The following is a 20,748-nucleotide window of genomic DNA, read 5'->3' as shown; positions in this document are numbered from 1 at the left end:
GTCAAGGATGTACTTAAAAATCCTTGGTAACGTGTTAGAATTGAAAAAATGTATCTCATTTAGTGATCTGCTCTTGAATAAATCATTGTGTGTCGTTCAGATGCGTATTATTATATCACTCGGGCTGCGGCCTCGTGATATAATTCCTTCGCATCTGAACTCCAAACAATGATTTATTCAACGACAATTCACTGAATGAGATATATTATTTCTTAAGTAATTCAGATATATTATGTAACATTATTTTTGACACCTGGCAGTTTTTTTGTAGTTTATGCCAGATGAATGCTTAATTTTACAAATGTAAATAAACATTGAAAAAGGACCAGTGGTACAAAAAAGACATAATTGACCATTTTCATTTTAACCAAGCTGCTGAATGTCTTCCAAATTGCCTAATATTTCTGATTACTGCGAATGATACTTTGCTAACTCTTATTTCCCTAGAACCATCCGTCTCTGGAACTCCCTCCCCACATCAGTCAAAGCTAGCCCCAGCCTCAGTATCTTTACAGAGAGGCTGGCGGCGGTCACTATGTAATTCTTCCATTCTGTCCTATTTTAACTGTAGCATACTGTCCTTTTATCTTTTACTTTTAATACTGTAATATACTAAATTCCTTTAACAACTGTTTCTCTGACAGCGCCGACCAGTCATAATCGGAAATCGATTGTTGGTTGTACCGATGTAGATGTAGATGTAGATGACAAAAAATCATGTTCTGATATTCAAACTGAAGATCTATATGGCATTCTGTTTGCTGGCTGCCACATTTATTCTGCAATGTACTCAATAAAGCCAATATTGGAATTGACAGATCCGGTCAGTTTACCAGAGTGTATTTAAGACAAAGGTACAAGAGAGTTTATTAGGCACAAAGAATCATTCTCGTGGTTTTTAAATGAAAATCAGCTTGTAGATGGGCAGACTTACCATACCATTGAAGGCCCTTTTTTAAAAAAGCAAGTGCTGTTAAAACAATTTCATTATAGTAAGAAATGGTGTTTCAGTAGGTGTAAGTTATGATGGTGTCAAATTCTACATATCTGATAGTCATTCTCGTAATAGACAAGGCATGAGCTGTCCTTATGGAAATTGTGTCTAGGTGTTGTTCCTACTCTATTTGAATTGTGTACCTTCTTTAGAAGCTTATCATTGTCTTTAGGGCTATATTTTGATGATATACAGATGATATACAGTTTGACTGCATTCATTTATATTAAAAAAGAGGTTCAGGTGTACTGAATTTGAAGTACAAATTCTTGGTGATAGAAGTCAGTCGAAAAAAAAAAAACAACGAAAATTTTCATGACTTGACGAAAGGAAAGTCCTGGACAAAGTTTGCTGATGCTCTGGGTTTTTTAGCTGTCTTAACGGTCACTGCAGGTGAATTCTGCCATGTTCAAAACAGCTGAAATGCACCGCCCCATCAGTACTTTCAGTGTTTTGATTGTCTAGCATGCGAAAGTAACATACATACAGAAACACGGTAGTGTAAAAGAAAACACGATCCTATTGAGAAAGGGCAGGTCCAAGATTTGCCTTCTCTAGAGGGGTTGGAGGTATACTTTCTCGAAAAATGTTTGGCAAGTATACGTCAACTGGTAAATTCTGACTTATATTAGACTTTTGAGCATGAATATTTGAGACAATGTCATCTTTTAAATTTGTATTTTTTTTTTTCAAAAAGAAAAAAGCAATCTGGCCAAATAGATAGATTTTTAGTCCGATTATGTCTGCTCGTATCACTTCAGTAATTATAAATACTATTGATATAAAGTTTTGCGAGCGAAGCGAGTAGAAAACTTTAATTAAATGACAGATATCTCAATTTTACGCTATCAAAGTGTATGTTTGCCAGATTTGAGAAAGTGGGACAGCGCCCACATCCCATGGATCTTCCCTTGTGTACTTGTATGCACATAATTTGCAAACTTCTATCGCTTGTCTTTGTAAAGTAATATAAAGTAATAACTGTTTTGCATGCAGACTATTTGCATATGCGGCAATTCACAAAGTAAGTTTATGCATGTTGGCGAGCAAAGCTAGCCGGAAAAAATACAGAAAACATAGAAATACTTTAACAGTATCAGTATGTAAATGGAATGAAGCTTGCAAATTCGTTCTCACCCGTCGCATCTGAATTCACCCAGAGTTAACGGCTTATCTCACTATACATCATTACATGTATGCATAAGCGAACGGCATGTTCTAATCTCTGGCCTGGCCTGGCTGGCCAGATGAGCCCAATTTTCGACCGCGCCAGGCCAGGCCAGATTTTATTGTCTATACAGAAACGAATGGCTTAAATCTAAATATACAGTTACAGTACGAGACAGTATTAACCTGTATTGTTTACTCGCTGCAGGTCGAACAGAATGAGATACCTGTCCTCTGGAGAATCATTAATTAGTCATCATGCATCTTATTTGAAAACTCGAGATTTCCACCGAAGAAAATGGTGTAACTAAATGATAACTGCTGTTTTTTTTTTCTTGAATTGAAATATCAGCAGTCAACTATAACACTTTAGTTTTAAAACTTACGGATAATTCCTTTAATTAGTTTACCTGCTGCAATATAACTATATATATCAAAGCATTGTAAATACTGGACAGAAGGACGAATTGTCTTGAAATGTATTGATTCTGTCAGGTCCGAGATCAGCAATTTCCCTTTTCTGTTGGGACTGTTAAACTAGTAAATGTCTTTTTCGGATGTTATTCACAACAGTGTAACCATGTCCTTGCCAAATTTCTACGTTCATTGTGAATTTAATTAATGACTAAATATGAACAATGCAGACTGTCATTATCAGACTGCACAGATGTGCATGTAGACACATACACACAATTACAAAACAATCATACATTTTGTAATAACTACTAGGCAAATATACATCAAACTATAATAACATAGGAAACAGAACTGAAACACATTTTTAAGGTCACTAATTAAGCACGGACGATCAGACTTTTAAGGAATACACATATAACTGATTACTGTGTTGCAAATTAAAATAGACTGATAGCCAAATCATTTGAGCATGAAATATTTTGAATTTGCTCTAGAATAGAAATAACTTTTACAGATTTACCGAGAGCTTATTAATATTGTATTCGGCAATATAATAGATTCCTTTCTCAATAAATTTCCAATTATCATAAATCATTGGACAAGTCTTTTACTTCTTTATTCATGAGTGCCAAGTCAATACTTTCAGACAATACTATGTTATCTTCATAATACTTAGTTAGGTTATTCAATTATGGAAAACAAAGCCACTGGTCAAGAGTCAATGGAGGTAGAGATTCCCTGATAATAGTCATAACAATTAATTCAGCCATAGTTATGTTAACGCCATTTCAATAACTACAGGCTTATTTCCAAATGTGTAATTTTCCTGAGTGGGAAAATACCAACACCCATTCACAATCTATTTATATAATGTCTAGTCTGAACAATCTAAGCTTATTCCTCAGTTAATTAACTGCAATTCCCGAAATCAGATTTTAATAGAGAAATCGCTATCACTTTTTACAAAATTGAAATCTATGGCCTGGTCTGGCCTGGCTCGGCCCGTTCAAAAATTGAACACATCGGGCCAGGCCAGGCCAGATTTTAGAACATGCCTAAGCATACTTGACCTTGAAAACCAGATAAAGTGACCTGTGGATACGGTGAAATAAACGTGTATTGAGTATTATCATTTACAGGTTAAATTTTAAATGGCTTTAAATTTAAGATTTAAGGATAAAGTAGCAATTGTTACAGGTGGATGTAAGGGTATAGGAAGGGGTTGCGTGGATATATTTGGTAAGTTTTATCCATTGTGTCTGTATTCTTTGTGTACTGGTCCATTGAAGAGCTATGTTTTATTTAAGAAATAATATACTCAGCGTCACTGAAAAGTTACCACCCTAATGGCCCTTATATTTTAAAAATTGCATGGGACTGTGTTAAGAGCATAACACGACTACATTTTTGACGCAACTGAGACGTCACTAGTGTATGAAGATCTATCAAATTTGATTAACTCCATTTGGGGCACGGGCTGCACGTGCAGAATGACTTTTTCCAGCAATGTCGACATGTACGAAAATTCTATTGCAAATCATTCATCGCACTTTAAAGTTAGTCGACAGACTAAAAGGAATACGTTAAAAAACCCAGAATATCCTCGCTAAGAATGTCACGTTTAAGGCAAGATCAACGCCATCAGGTCATTGGCATGGTTGACGCCGAACTTTCATGTCGTGAAATTGCACGTCGTACGTGCTGTTCCCACCTGACAGTCATGAAATCAGAAATGGGTTAGGAGGCATGATCAGACAGGGTCTATGAGTAATAGACCGCGCACAGGCCATGAAAAAGTGACGTCGATATTGCATAAAAAAGTTAAGAGATATATATTAAATGGTAACTTTTCAATGACGCCCAGTATATATCCCAAACAGTGATTTGTCATTCAATAAATTCGTTGTCTGGAGCTTAGTTGTGAAGGAATTATATCACGAGGGCGCAGCCCGAATGGTATAATAATACGCATCTAAACGGCAAACAATGATTTTATAAAGTCCAACCTTTGATTTTGTATATAATTATACCAAAACGGGGATAAATTCATTTCCGTATTCAAAAAGATAATTATTATCCTATTTTTTTTTCAATTTCAATTAATCCCTGGGATGGTGAATGCAGTGGTCAGATTTAATAGTGAGTGTGGTGGTGGGTAGCGGGGAGAGGTGTTCTAAACTTACATTCTTTATCTGTTGTTAGACGATGTTCTATTTTTTGCGGAATTCAAGTTTCAAGTTATCATAATTATTCTATCAATTCAAGGTTAATGATTTCTGCGCACGATACATTTTCGATAATGATCCAGCATGTAAACATAAGAGATAAAAAAGGGCATCACTGTATGTTACATCAAAGCCATCTTATATGCTCCAGTAACTTTTATGATCCGCTCTAATCAGATGACATCCTCAAAATAATGTTAGGGTCTTGATTACCTAGGTGACCTATGTCATTTGCATAATAGTTGCGTTATAATTTCCGGTATATTACTTAAAACAGCAACTTCAGTGACAAGGAGCCGCGTCCCCTAAGAATTAATTCATCATAGATGTCGTTTAGCTCTGAGGAAAAAAATATATACAACAACTATTTGAAGTCGTAGAAAAAAAACTAGATCAAATGAAAGAAAATATGACACTTTTAAATGTAAGAAACAAGTTTTATATTTGTATGATGTGTGGAAATAGACTTTGGAATGCTTTTTCTTTTCTGACAAAAATATGAATAAAGCCGTTTTTTCAGGTAAGATATGATTAATAACATGCATATATTTAATCAAGGTATTCTGTATAATAAATTACTTGATTGAAATACTCTTTATTGTTGCAAAACAAATCGTAAAACATAATTATAATTTTATGTTGAGCGTTCTTTTGCTACACGTAAAGAGCGCATGCGCATTAAAATAAAAACATCCGGGAAATAGCATAGCGACCGACGGCATCGTAAAAAGGTCTATAAAGTTAAACCACGGTTTTTCTATACATTATTTCTTTAATACGGTTTCAAATTAGCTTGAAATACGTGACTCACTATAATGATGGTCAGATATCTCAAAAATCAGCACACAGACCTATACATTTTATTTGACCAAGTTATATATGTTTATTTACGAGTCAGAGAAGTTTCATCAAAATCTACATTGTAGAAAACTTTCTATTCGCGAAAATGTTATTAAAGTAGATTCCCATTATGAAACAGTGCGTGAGGTTCAAATTTTTCAAATCAGTCTAGCAAAAAGTCAAACACACGACCTTTTCTTTTTTGTATGTTGAATTTTCTAAAAAAAAAATCACATTTTAATCAAATTCTACATCGTTGATAAAAATTTGATCCCAACGTGCAGAACAACCTTAAGAAAAACAGGAACTTTGCCCCTTTTCTTGAGACCCCCTTTTCTTGAAAAGTTTTCCAACATGTTCTTGAAACATTTTCACTCGAACCGGCCGACCTATTTGTATATCACAGGTATTGCAAAATAACATATTATTATTGTCATTATTATTGTTTTCAGTTGAGAATGGAGGAAAGGTTGCCGTTTTCGATATCGATGGTAATTATAAACTTAAATGCTACCTTTCTGAAACCTTTTGCCAAATAATTAATAAAATACTAATTGGTTAAAGAATTTTCCCATAATCATTTTACTTTTCATTAGTTTTCATATTGAAAAGCATGCACGACTGATTGAGCAGTGACTACTAACTTTGTGACAGAAATGTGTAATAAAATTTAGAGCTTTTACTGATCATATATGACTGCTTGCAAGAGAATGATAAGATCTATGAGCTTAGTGTGATGTTTACATCAAATACATCACTCACTACCACTTATCATGACGGAAGAAGTAAATACTTTGGACCAGTTTAGGACAAAGTTTAAATTTACGTACGTGTGAGATGTTTTAAGAATATCATACTGAACACGATTGATTATGCCTTGGCAACCAGTGCAGATCAAGATCACCCTGCACATCCGTGCAGTCTGATCAGGATTTGCCCTGTTCAGACATAATTTTTTTGGTATGCGCTCCTTTTAACAGCTAATGGTACTGTCCAAATTGAAAGATGGACATTTCATTATAGCAATTTAGCAGGGTAAGGGGAAATGGATTCATTTAAAGTATTTGGCTACCGCTATTACATGATGAGCGTTATGACATAATGTTGACTTTTTAATATCTTTTAAATAATATTAATAATATCTTACAAACGAAATGTGCTTATGATCCTAAACCAGTCCTGTATTGTTTCATAGATTCCATTGGAGAAACCATGAAACCTGAAGGTCCAGGAGAAGTGTTTTACATACACTGTGATATGACAAAAGAGGAACAAATAAAGGTAGAACATTTAAATTTTGAAGATGTCGCACTGAAATCATTTTTTGACCCAGATGTAACCATGTTTGGAAGTTTGAATACACATATCAATATTAAAATCTAGATTACTATATTATTGAGGGATAAAAAACAAAAGTCCGTCATGATATGGATGAAATTCACACTGAATAGAAACTATTATAAAGGGTTTTAGATGTGTTTCACATTTTTATGTTTCATAAAGGCAGCAGTGGAAGCAACAGTAGCAAAATATCAGAAAATAGACTGTCTAGTCAACAATGCCGGATGGCGTAAGTACAACAGAAAATCCATTAAATACATCGTACTAAAACGTAAAAGACAATAGGAATAGTGAAGTCATAATGTACTATGGTCTCGTATTTCGCTACATCAGCATATGTCTCATAATATTTCGCATATTTCTATGTCTAATATATGACGATTTTAAAATGACTTACGACGGTTACAACTTATTTAATGACATCCATAAAGCAAAAGCATGTTTACTAAAGTTATATTCTAGCAGACATTGGGGTATGCGAAAAATATGAGATAGGTTCTATTATTTACCCCATAAAATTTTGAGAAAAAATTGTGGATAATCTACTTCAAAGTTTTATCAGTTTTTGTTGTTTTTCAAGGTTACCTTACTTATGTCAAATTATACAAAAAATATGAATTTGCATAAAGTAAATATCCATAAAGGCATATTCATAAACATAAACGTTCGAATTTTTTTCTAGATATTAGCAATTTATAATGTATACACATTTTTATACGTGCGTATCAATTTAAAAGGCGAAGTTGAAATAAACATTTTAATATAAATGGTTTTGACTTTAGATTATTTTTTAGAGATGAGTAAAGAAATTGGTTGAACATATCGGAAAAAACAATACATTGATCCATGAATAAAAATGTAATAATTAGTGTTTCTGCTATCCTGGACGACTGAAAATTTGATAACTGTTGTATGCTTGGTAAAACATTCTTGTGTAAATGGATTTTCAATTTATCATAGATCCGCCACCAAGGACTATAGACGGATTTTCTTCAGAAGAATTTCGTCAGTTGCTCGACTTAAATCTCATAGGATACTTTCTCACCTGCAAGGTAGTCAGATATTTGTTTAAAATGGATATTTATTGTGTAAAAGGACATGTTTATTTCCATTCCAGTGGCAATGAACTTTCTAATGTGAATAGTCTTAATTCTTTCAAACCCATTTAAAAGAAATCTTTCAGAAAGCCCAACATGTCAAAGGGCATTTGAACCACACCTATCAGCGAATGAATTTGACATCGGTATCTATATTTCCTTATATGTGTTGGTTGACAATTGGATTATGTTCACAGTTTCTTTTGAATTATTTCTGCTCGCGCGTTCGTTTTAGATATTCTAGTTATATAACTGTTGGACAAATAGTTGCTGCTTTGGAACATTTTATGATATAGCGTAAATACAGTTGTATTTTAAAATAAGATATGATTAAACTAAAACAAATGGTGTGTTTTATATATTCCTCCTTTCTCTCCAGTTTGCACTGCCCTATATTCGACAGACAAAGGGGTCGGTAGTGAATATTTCCAGTGGCGCTTTCACAGTTGGTCAGCCAGAATCAGTCACCTATGTGGCAACAAAGGTCAGTAAGATATTGTTTATGAAAAAATATGAAACATAGTTTAATGTTAAAGATTTTCTTGCAGAACAAAAGCGTTAATAACCGATAAAACAGGACATTTACAGATTTCTTTTAAGTTAATGTATAACATATTAACCAGTATAGTCGCTACATACAGACAACAGTCAAACCTATTTATAAATATACAAACGTCTTGGAGCACCAGAAATTGGTCATTATCTGAGGGTTCAAGTACGTGTACCCTGAAAATATTGAAATCGTGAGCAAAAGTTGAAATATTTCAAGTCAGATGTGAGAGATGTCTGTTCACAAGTGTTTTACTTAAAATTTTGTACTTGTATGCCTCATGGGCTTCTTAGCCTAATGGATTTATATGAAATAAAACTGTAAACTGTTTTACCACAGTTTCTGCATAAAGGTATTTATAACCTCTGATATACAAATAAAGGTAGGAAAAACAAAGACTTCCATCACGATTCATCGAACTGTAACACGAATCCCTGCGCTATAGATGTTAATTGACATCATTCCGCAGTACGATGTGTTTATAAATCACATAATAGGGCTCATTATTGCTTCAGTGGTACGAGCTTTACTTCTTTTACCTAAAATATATGTTTTACCTGTATACTTACAGGGAGGAATTGTTGGAATGACTCGTGCACTTGCAACAGATGAAGGAAAGCATGGTGTCAGAGTTAATTCGTAAGTAGGCAGTTAGCATCAGAGGAAAATTGTATATTTTGAAACAACTTACAGGATAACATTACAAAATTTTAAAATATTGAATTGCATATTAAAAATTAAAAAGCTGGATGCGTTACAATTGCAAAACAAAATGCTATCTTGCATATAAATTCTAATTAAAGAAGAACAGTTTTTGTCTTAACAGTAAATATAGCAAATAACCTAGTGAACCTCTGATCAGGTATGTGAAGCGGTGCAGTTTTCAGATAACATATTTATTACATTTGACAATAAAACTGTATATGTATTGAATTCCGGAAAGGGACTACATAAAGGGGCCACACTTCTAGACAGTCCAGCGCCATTAAAAACACCATTTTTAAACAGCTGTTACATGTCTTCGTTTTGATGCATTTGCATCATCGTGCGAGTGTTTAAACTTTACATAACTAGGTAAAACATCGTTTTGACAATTGTTTACATTTATTTCTTTACAAATGGCATTCTTATTAAAAGGGGGATACCTCATTTAGAATATTTTAAGTATCCAACTCCGTTGGACAGAACAGTAAAACATGTATTGGACAGATATGATGTGTATCAAGATGCTGTTCATTCGCTAAAAAAATCTGTTGATTTGTGATATACTGCTAAACCTTAAATCTAACCAAAAAAAAAAAAAAAAAAACTGATCACAAAGTAATTGTTATCCCAGTGGGGAATTATTGTGCTTCATTCATTGCTGATTTTTTTATATAGATATGTTCGACATGTTATGCTTAGTTGGTGAATTTAAACCCAATTTGATATTAATGAAACTTGCCTTCATCCACTTTTATACTTCCCCCTCCCTTTATTTACCCTTCCCTCAATCCACCTTTATTTATCCTTCCCGACTCCTTTTTTATCCCATCTTCAGTTTTTATATTTCTCATATACTTAAAATGAACTTGTTCATGGATACTAGAAACAACCCATCTGCTCAATCTTTCCACTATGGTTTCTGTTTGTGGTTGGACAACTTTACGATGTGTGGCTCTGGGCCCATATTCTCCAGTGTTTAAAGCCAGTCTGGAACCAAGAAATTAAAAACAGAAAATATAGAGTTTGTATTAATTTTGTTGAAAGCCAGCGTTTATGAAATTCTGCTGAATTCTCAGTAGACTCCAGAATTCACCTTCAAGCAAATAAAGGTATGAAAACCTGTGCAAATATAACAGTGGGAAAGAAAAAAAAGTTTGCACATTTCAAAAAAGAAAGAGAGGGAAGTCCACATGTTGTTCAACACAACAAAATGAAAAAATGTTGCAGCTCGGTTTAATAGAGAATAAAACACTTTAAACCCGATCCCTGGCTGTGCTTGCTGGGGAACCCAACCCGTACATTTTTAGGCTGTTCGTGTCATTACCTTATACAATCATGCTAGCATTTGTATTGCTGTGTTGACAATCTAATACTGCCCAACACAGTAGTGATAATAGAACCGTATACAATATGAAATACCTTGTACATTTTATATGAATATACATGGACTTATAAGTTTGTACGATATATTTGCAGAATTTCACCCGGTTGTGTGTGGACACCATTGTTTGAAGAGTGGGCGAAAACAGTCGATAAAAAAGTCATGGACGATATCAAAGATATAAGTGTAAGTGTAGACACGTCAATCTTTATCAGTATAATAAGTCTTATATTCGTGAATCCTTTTCACAACATTGCAACTATATCTGTAGATTCTATTTCAGATTTTACGGCGGTTTGCGGACCCGAGAGAGATAGGGATGGCATGTTTATTTTTAGCTGCCGATGCAACATTCACAACCGGGGAAGATATCAGTTGTACCGCAGGAATAGAAAGGGGTTACGGGCTCAAAATGCAATAATCACTTTATGACTTTTATGTGCTTAGAGCATCTAATGTGTTCTCTTCAAACTGAATCTAACAAGTATTACTTAATCAAGGAAGGATGATACTAATATATTTCCTTGTACTGTTGATACCTTATATTTTAGTTCATTAGTTTGGTGTGTCAGTCGTAACAGTTCCAGTGTATAATGATAACAAATCAAAACGTACCGTATTTGGAATAACATTGAATTATAAATATCAAAATTCATGCTGATTTAATAAATACAATTGCTATGTATTTGTTTTCCATTCATTTTCATTTCGTAAATACGTCAAAATTCAAGTTACAAAAATGTATGTCAATTGCATTTTAATTCCCAAGCAGTCTATAATACAGGCATTGTTGCAGTAAGTTGGCAACGTAGTGATTATTAAATTCAAGTACCCAGCATAAAACAATACAACACTGAAGATAAAATATATAGAAAGCGACTTAACAATCATTGCGCTTCCCTGTCCGTGCCTGTATGTCACTTTCATTTTAATTAATAATAGTTAAAATATCTATTAAAATGTTGTAGCTTGCTTACTACGAAGAAGCTATTTGTTTATTTCAGTGTAAGCTCGAAAATATCTTCCACCGAATGTACACCAGTTGCAGGCGAAAAAAAATACCTGGTACACAATGACTGAAAAAATATTTCATTTTAAATTTATTCAAACATTACTCCATTTAATTAAGAAACAATATATAGAAAACCGTGTTTTTACGTTATTAATACACGGAAAACGGTTATACGTCCGCGAAATAATTTCACGAGGGTGTAGCCAGAGTGAATTATTCTGGCGACATATAACCGATTTTGAGTGTATTAATTTAGGAGAACATGATTTTGCTATACATTATTTCGATTCTAATATGCCCTTAATCTAAAACAGTTGATACAATTTTGTAGCGCTCTTTCTTAGTCGCAACAAAAACTTTGACGTCATCTCACGTTTTAACAGAAACAGGCATATTAGAATTTCTATTTCCAATGGCTTTTACCAGATTATGTAAATTTCACATTTTTCACCAAGTGACTTTGTTCTTTGGCCAAGGCCTTATGGTAAAGTCAGTACAAATCATGTATTTAATGACTACTAGTATTTCATTCATAAACTAGATAATATTCATTAATAAAATTCAATATTTTCATCATCTAACAAGATAATGTGAACCACAGAAGAGAAGGTGGAGGCAATTTTCTATTTAGAAATGAAATTTGTTTTTCGGTGTTCATGCGAAATAAACGACAGAATAGGATCGGCAAATCCATGAATCGCGCTTGTTTAATTTGCCGATCCGTTTTTGTCGTTCATTTCGCATGAATACCGAAAAAAAAAGTTTCGTTTTATATATTTACATTATATTTGCTTTTTACTTGTAAACAAGGCTATATTATAAATTGCACGAAGTTTGTTGCATTTAATATTAAAATCAGTTTCCCGGCTATTCTGTTTTTCAGACTGAACAACTGCGACGTCATATAAGGAGCGTTCTCCCTGACTACACGCGGACGTCGTCAAAACAGCGGCCCATTATTCACGTAACTTTCGCGCCTTTCCTTTTGCTGTTCATGCGAAATGAACGTAATAATTTTCAATGGAATTGAATAGGGCAAATGTTAATATTGATAAATGACGTAAGCTTCTCCTTGATCTATAGTAATGCTTACTTACAAAGAAAAAAAACGAACAAAATTAACTCTAATTTACATCTTGTGCTGTGCGAGATGAAAAACATTGCTACCAGCATCAAGTTTAAATCGATACCCGTTTATAGTTGCTGGTTGTTGTTTTTTCTGTTACTTTTAGTATTTTTAGTAACAAACAACTGTTACTCTTAGACGTTATAAAAGAAATATTTTTAAGTTAAATTATTGTATGTACTCACTATGTAGTTACTAGTTATTATCCTAAAACTTCTTAACAATACGCAAGAAACTTTTAATTTTAAAGATCTTAAAAATGCACATACTTAAGTACAAAAAATTGATCTGCCTGTTGTTCAAATAAATTTAATCTTAATTGAACTTTTGAGAAATGCATGTGTGGCATGTCAGTTGATAGTTATTTAAATCATTTTAATTTATAGCGGATAAATGTATGTATTTGGCAACAATAACAACAAGAAAGATAACTATTGCATACTCTGATTTCAGTATTTCGAAAGTATGTTTGCTTTCAGATCTAGCTTATTTCATTGGATAAAGAGTAGTTTTAAATACGGGATGATTTTTAATACATATAAGGGAGCAAATCGGAAATAATACACTATTTTCAAAACTGAGTATTCATGGAAAGAGGCCAACATTTCACTTCTACTTTTTATATTTTTATCAAATGGCTTCACATGTCCATTTAAATAACGTCTGCAAATCTTCCATTGTCATATCAAAATAAACCAAATACATGCCACAGAAAAAAATGTAAATACAAGTGATCACTGTTGCAAAAGGTGTCCAGAGCCAGCTGAGTCAAAAACACCCATTCTCATTAAAACACTTTTGCAACTGTTTCCTTCTTCTCTGAAAAGCAATGTTTTAAACTGTTGCATGAAAAATGGACAAAACAGTTAAAGCCTTTTGCTATGAATTCCACATAGTAGCACGCACTGGTCTAAGTTTACAGTTTACAGAAATACGATACCATCTATATTGTACCTTTGTGACTATTCCATATAAATTCATTTAAAATGGACAAACATCCCTCTGGCTATACCACTGGCACCAGACCGGCTGATGTGAAAATGTATGTCAGTCGTCATTTAACTACACGTGTACGCGAAAATGTGTATATGCAGCATAAATGTGCAATGTATTTCAGTTATGTAACGGCGGGCAGTTAACCTAACCAGTGTTCCTGGATTCTGTACCAGTACAAACCTGTTCCCCGCAAGTAACTGCCAATTTCCCCACATGAATCAGAGGTGGAGGACAAATGATTGCAGACGCAATGTCTTTTATCAAATCGCCACGGAGAACATACGCCTCGCCTGGGGCTCGAACTCACGAGCCCGAGATCCGTAGATCTGCACTCTCCTTATTGAGCTAAGCAGGCGGGCTACGAAATATTGAGACAATGTGACTGGTGCACGATGGAAGATAAATTACCGCTTGTCCGATATGCTTGGTACACACTCGTCGAACTGCGCGTTTTAGGTGAGAAATGTACGATTGAAATTGGTTAGTGCATTTTCCCGTTCATGACCATGGTTCTCATAGTATACTTAGGGGTATGGTATAACATTAACAATAGCATTTTCTTTCTTGTCTGGTGCCAGTGAGCATTAAAAACTGAAATACGGAATAGCTATTTCTCACGCTTCACTAATGTGGCGGTTAAATTTTGTTTATACTAGTATGTCAAATTTGGACCTTAGGACGCCACATGTATGTTAAAACCCGCGGAAAATAATCTTTTCCACTTTAATTCGAAATTCGGCGCTGGCGTATATTATATCTACACGCATAATAGATTGGACATAGTTTTGAACAAAGGATCAGGGCCCAGATCACATTATTACGCAGAAAGACAAAACTTTTGAAGACTTTATCTTGTATATTACTTTGTGACAACTATACTGTAAATTCAATATTGATTAAGTTTATCATTCAACAATTTAAACTGAAGTAAATGTAGAAAGCGTTTCATTGTCATGAATCAAGCATATTTTATTTACTTTAATTCGTACTGTTTACAGCAGGATCGGTAAAAATGACAGTGGCCGGTTCATCTGGAAATATGTTGTTAGTTTAGGCTTTATTCGACTACCGAGAAACCGTTATCTGGTTAAAGTAAATGTCGCAGAATAGTCCTATAGTCCTCTGTTAAAGGGAAAGGTAACGTTGTTCTTATGTTAGTTACGTCAGCTCGGATTTCTTTAAACATTTAAAGAAGTGAAAGAATTTTCAAAATCGGACTAAAGATGAGAAAGTTATGTGCATTTGAATATTTGGTCAAATTGGCGGCCATTTTGTTTCCATAACAACAAAAAAACAAAATGGCGGATTTATTAAATTTTTAGATACACATTTGAACTGTATTTACATTTTTCAGTAAAATAAATTCTCTACTTTTTCCAGCTATAATGAAAGAAATTATCATGTTTTACACCTTACACTCAAAACCATATGAAAATTAATCTATTTAAAGGTTATTTGCTAAATAAAGAATTCAGCAGTGTGTAAATGACGTTATAAACACACTACAATGGCTGCCTCGATGATAACCATTTTCTTAAATTTCAAACTGCCATTTCTTTTTCAATAGTAGTCCGATTTTAAAAATTCTTTCAGCATTATAAAAGGCTTGAAGATTGTAGGCTTTCCTTACCCTTTAAGCGTTGTACAAAACGATATGTTTATGTACCCATGTTTCATAGTTTTTGTTTTGTAGGAATACTGATTCGGCAGGTACTGGACAAATCAGTGCTTCATCTTTATATACTGCATGGTGTTGTTCCAGCATTTTTGTTGGACTTTTATCAATTCTGTATTTCTCCTTTTCTTCTGTAGGGCATATAGATATGGGAGCGCCTCAGTCATATACCAACCATGTGCATTTAGCCCATTACGAATTATTATGAATTAATTTCATCGATAGCTGGCGATAATTTAAATATTCTTTTTGTATTACTTGAGTTTTCTTGTGTAGAACATTATCTACAAGAGCCAAATAGCCAAAACAATAATGTTTATATTTAAATTTCATTTTCAGAACAAGTACCAGAAAATCAAATTGGTCCCATATGTAATAATAGTCGTGGAACGTATACTTTAATTCTTTCATTACAGTCTACAAGTATAGGAAATAGTACCTGCATTATCTAAACCAAGAAAAAACATTGATATATATGTCAATAAATGCATATTAGAAATCACTTAGGATGGATTTACACTTCGCGCGTTCCTTATCAATTGAAGTAAAATTTCGCGCATGAATGCGCACTCTACGTGGGACAGAAAGGCATGGCCGCACAATATAAACCACGTTAAAGTTATATCACATTTCAATCAATTCGGTCAATACGAGCCTGTATAACAATAACTTACCTTTGCAGAACAAAGGAAAATATATATAATCCACTGCACATCTACAACTGCCCTGCTTAAAATCAGATAGTTCGACTAATGCGCATTATAACTGATTATAAGGGATTCACAATGAACAGTCAATAAAGTTTTCTTGAGCATTAATAATCTTTAACTCGACAAATTTAGGCGAACTTAAAAATAAAAAGTTCAATTAAGAGCGGATGGAGAATGAATTTTAAAGTTTTAAAAACTAAAGATTTCCGACGGGTTTACAGATTTTTCCCACTGATGTACCCCCTCCCCCGTCATCACACATCTGTAAAGTCCCTCACAGTTCCCATGCTAAATTTAACAAAGGCGGACACAATCCGTTCTTTGATTTTGCATCCAATTAGCGATCAATTCATTCCGTATTCAAATAGATAATGATATCTTATTTTTTAGTTCACCTGAGCAGCTCAGGTGAGTTTTTGTGACCGCTCGAGGTCTGGCGTCTGTCTGTCTGTCGTCTGTCTGTCAACATTTAGCTTGTGTATGCGATAGAAGCTGTATTTTTCAACTGATCTTAATGAAATTTTGTCAGAATGATAACCTTGATGAAATCTAGGCCAGGTTCGAAAATGGATCATCTGAGATCAAAAACTAGGTCAAATCAAAGAAAAACATTGTGTATGCGATAAAAGCTGTATTTTTCAATTGGTCTTCATGAATTTTGGTCAGAATTATTGCCCTGATGAAATCTAGGTCGAGTTTGAATATGGGTCATCTGAGTCAAAAACTAGGTCACTAGGTCAAATTAAAGGAAAACCCTGTGTATGCGATAGAGGCTGTATTTTTCAATTGATCTTCATGAAATTTTGCCAGAATGATTACTTTGATAAAATCTAGAGGAACTTCGAAAATTGGTCATTTGGGCTCAAAAACTAGGTCACTAGGTCAAATCAAAGAAAAACCTTGTGTATGCGATAGAGGCTGTATCTTTCAATTGATTTTCATGGAATTTTGTCAGAATGATAACATTGATAAAATCTAGGCCTAGTTTGAAAATGGATTATCTGGGGTCAAAACCTAGGTGACTAGGTCAAATCAAAGAAAAACCTTATGTGTGCGATAGAGGCTGTATTTTTCAATTGATTTTCATGAAATTTGGTCAGAATCATTGCCTTGATGAATTCTAGGTCAAGTTTGAATATAGGTCATCTGAAATCTAGGTCGACTTTGAATATGGGTCATCTGGGTCAAAAATGAGGACACTAGGTCAAATAAAAGAAAAACCTTGTATATGCGATAGAGGCTGTATTTTTCTATTGATTTTCATGAAATTTGGTCAGAATGATTGCCTTGATGAATTCTAGGTCAAGTTTGAATATAGGTCATCTGAAATCTAGGTCGACTTTGAATATGGGTCATCTGGGGTCAAAAATGAGGACACTGGGTCAAATCAAAGAAAAACCTTGTGTATGTGATGGAGACTGTACTTCTCAATTGATCTTCATGAAATTTGGTCAGAATGATTGCCTTGATAAAATCTAGGTCACATTTGAATATGGGTCATCTGGAGACAAAAATTAGGTCACTAGGTTATATCTAAGAAAATACTTTTTTAAGCTCAAGAGACCTCATTTTTGGTCCAGTCCTAATGAAAATTGGCCAGAATATTTGTTTCCATGAAATCACTAGGTCAAACATGTTTACACTGTTATGGTGTGTTTCTCAGGTGAGTGACTTAGAGCCATCTTGACCCTCTTGTTTTCTCATTATTCTTTAAAGTTTTTATTTCACAATATCAAAGGGTGGGTCAAATTTAACAGAGTGGGAGCGGGTAACGGGGAGGGGTGTTCTACTCTCAAATACTTTATTTGTTATTAGACCATGATCCGTTTTTTTTTATGGAATAAAAGTTTATTATAATTAGATCTATTGTATTAACTGAAGGTTAACGATTTTTGCGCACGGTATATTTTCGATTATATTAAGAATATAAAATGCGTGTTCTGTTTTGATGAAAATAAGAATAAAGGCGGCTTCTCGGGTAACTTATGATTAATAATATATCTATTTTTAATCAAGGCACACTATACAATAAATTGTGTGATCAAAATCTTTTGTTTTTATTGTGGCAAAATAATTCGTAATTTAATGATGACTTTATGTAGGTTTACTTATTGTTAAGCGGTCTTTTTTTGCCACACGTAAAGAGCGCATGCTCATTAAAATAAAACATCCGATAAAACATCAGGGCAACCAACTGCATTGTAAATTCGTCTTTTAGGTGTAATTAGAGAACCACAGTTAACTATTGTAGTTGAAATTCGGGAATGAATAATTGATATAAGGTAAACAAAAGAGGTGAAAATGGGTGTTAGATTCTGTAGTATCTGTAAATCACCACGTTTTCCGTCGTTTTAAATGCATCCAATTTTATTTTTATGTTACAGAAACCATAACTGAATGAGAGGTAATACCCTCATAAATTATTCGATCTGTAATATTTAAATAGATAGATCATAATTATAATTAAAACTAAACAGTATAGGGTAAGCACTGACCATCAAAAGCTTATTGATGTTATATATTTAACCAGAGCTGGTTCGACTGAGGTATATCTGTAATTTTGCATGTCACAAAAGTTACAAAAGCGGTAATGGGATCGTTTCGGTAGGACATGCCTGATATATTTTGAGTGTAACCGTCATCGACGATCAATACGTTTAAATCAGCCAAATGTTTTGAATTTGGTAAAACTTATAAACATTCATACATACATACAAATACGAAAAAGATTTCCGAATATGCAAACATAATCTCTTTTGAATACATTTTTCTTTAGAAACATCTTTTTGATCATGATTTAAAGCCACTCGTCTGTCTGTTATAAAGCATATATCGTATGTGACATTCCAGGAAGCGTATACGTTAGGCATACATGTTTTGTTAAAATGTAGCAAAAGGTCAAGAAAAGACACCACGTGGACGATAGAATACTCAAGTTGGACAAGACGGCTATAACAAATGACGAAAATAGCCGATGCACTTTATTCTTTAAGTTGTAAAGTCATAAGCTTTCAGAAAATGGAATATCAATTTGAAAGTCATGTAGCCGACTGCTGCACAAACGTTTAAACACTGCACACCGACCCCGAAGAGTATATTGTTTGTATATGTATTGTTCTTGTGTGTTCATATACTTGATAATGATGGGTAAAATACTAGTACCTGTAAATTTTGTCCTTCTACCTTAGTGTATAAGGGGGAATCCAAAAGAATAGAAACAAGAAATATCTTTAAAAATGATGGTCGGCGAATTGTAATAAGGAAAGAAGTTTATGAATTTTTCATGTAACATTCATCTTCCATCTAACATTTTTCAAATTGCAAAACTAAACACCGCACTTCAACAATTTAAATGGGTCTCTTTTAATTTTTCGCAAAGGTTTCGTAGGGTTGCAATTTTGTTTTGTTTGTCCTTAGACGAATAGTTACAGCAGTAGTTTGATGAAGATTCATGAAGCGGTTCATGAGAAGAGGTCATTAAACGTGTTTATATTCTTAGCTAAATTGGTCCCTATCCCCATTTGTAACAAAATAGCAGGAGACCTTACGATATTGATACACATCGAGTTTGATAAAAATCCATTACATTTTAGTGGTTAATGCGAAGAAAGGCATATCTACTTTTAGCTATAGTGGTCCCTAATAGGGCCCAAGTTCCTATATAAATAAATTTGGAAGAGAACCTTATAATGATGCTCCAGACCAAGTATGACAAAGATCCACCAAGCTGTTCACGAGACGCTGTATAAAGGCATTTCAAGTTTTAGCTCTAGCAGTCCCTAAAAGGGGTTAAATGTCCCAGCTGAACAAAGTTGGCTGCGGGCCATATAAAGATGCTACAAATCAAGTTTGTTTAGAATACATGAGAAAAAATCAAAGGATTTTTTTATTTGTTATTTTTATTTATTTCTAAAATAGGCCAACTGATCCCGCTTTAACAAATGCATATTTGCTATTCATGAATCTTTGGACAATGACGTCACACCCATAAAAATGTGAAGGTCAAGCAAAACATACAATTGTAATTATTTCAATATTTCTGTTTCATAAGCAAAGTTTGACAATAGTCATATCACATAGATAAACTGTATGCAGCGTACCTTCATTTCAGTGTAATGAGATTCAGTCATTATATAGCATATACATAATAAAACAGATTTCAACTGAGTTCAATATTTGCATACCATACTAAAGAAAAATATTCATATATAATAAATCAGTTAAATAATTTATAACAAATATATCAAAGCAAACAAGTACTCATTTTAATATGCAATCTGAATAAGTCACAAAAGCAAGAAACCTTTTCATATACAGACGACAATTGTAACAAGGGAAATCTTTTAAAAAGCACTTCTCTACATAAAAGACTCTTATCACATCCTTATTCATGTGATACGCAGACCGTATTCAGCTCTTTCTTTAATTTGATATATGTTGGTATTTGAACAGGTTTTTATCATATTTATTAAACTTACTTATCATTTTGAGATATATCAATATTCTTGCTAA

General features: G+C 33.6%; 2 protein-coding genes across 3 annotated transcripts in view; both read left to right on the top strand.

Moving 5' to 3' along the window:
• The window catches only part of LOC123545124 (uncharacterized), a 98,011-nt gene that overhangs the window by 34,480 nt on the left and 42,783 nt on the right, over positions 1 to 20,748 (top strand). The gene's annotated exons all lie outside the window — the stretch shown is intronic.
• On the top strand, positions 3,661 to 11,402 carry LOC123545819 (17-beta-hydroxysteroid dehydrogenase 14-like). Of its 2 annotated transcripts, none has more exons than XM_053538520.1 (9): positions 3,661 to 3,817; positions 6,096 to 6,134; positions 6,839 to 6,924; positions 7,147 to 7,213; positions 7,945 to 8,036; positions 8,461 to 8,565; positions 9,203 to 9,270; positions 10,813 to 10,903; positions 11,001 to 11,402. In XM_053538520.1, exons 1-9 carry the CDS (start codon positions 3,730 to 3,732, stop codon positions 11,136 to 11,138), a joined length of 774 nt encoding a protein of 257 aa, XP_053394495.1. In that variant the 5' UTR covers positions 3,661 to 3,729; the 3' UTR covers positions 11,139 to 11,402. The 2 variants fall into 2 exon arrangements, with proteins under 2 accessions (XP_053394495.1, XP_053394486.1); XM_053538511.1 differs by having other exon boundaries at positions 10,989 to 11,402.

This window comes from Mercenaria mercenaria, chromosome 1, assembly GCF_021730395.1.
Source record: "Mercenaria mercenaria strain notata chromosome 1, MADL_Memer_1, whole genome shotgun sequence".
Lineage (NCBI taxonomy): Eukaryota > Metazoa > Mollusca > Bivalvia > Venerida > Veneridae > Mercenaria > Mercenaria mercenaria.
The sequence above is the reverse complement of the archived record's forward strand: the minus strand, read 5'-3'. Positions and strand labels throughout refer to the sequence as shown.

Excerpts from the sequence above, each read along its gene's own strand:
- LOC123545819 (XM_053538511.1), top strand. The coding sequence starts at position 3,730 with ATGGCTTTAAATTTAAGATTTAAGGATAAAGTAGCAATTGTTACAGGT. Across the intron at positions 6,925-7,146 it reads CAAAAGAGGAACAAATAAAG|GCAGCAGTGGAAGCAACAGT; the intron begins GTAGAACATTTA and ends TGTTTCATAAAG. Across the intron at positions 10,904-10,988 it reads ACGATATCAAAGATATAAGT|ATTCTATTTCAGATTTTACG; the intron begins GTAAGTGTAGAC and ends CTATATCTGTAG.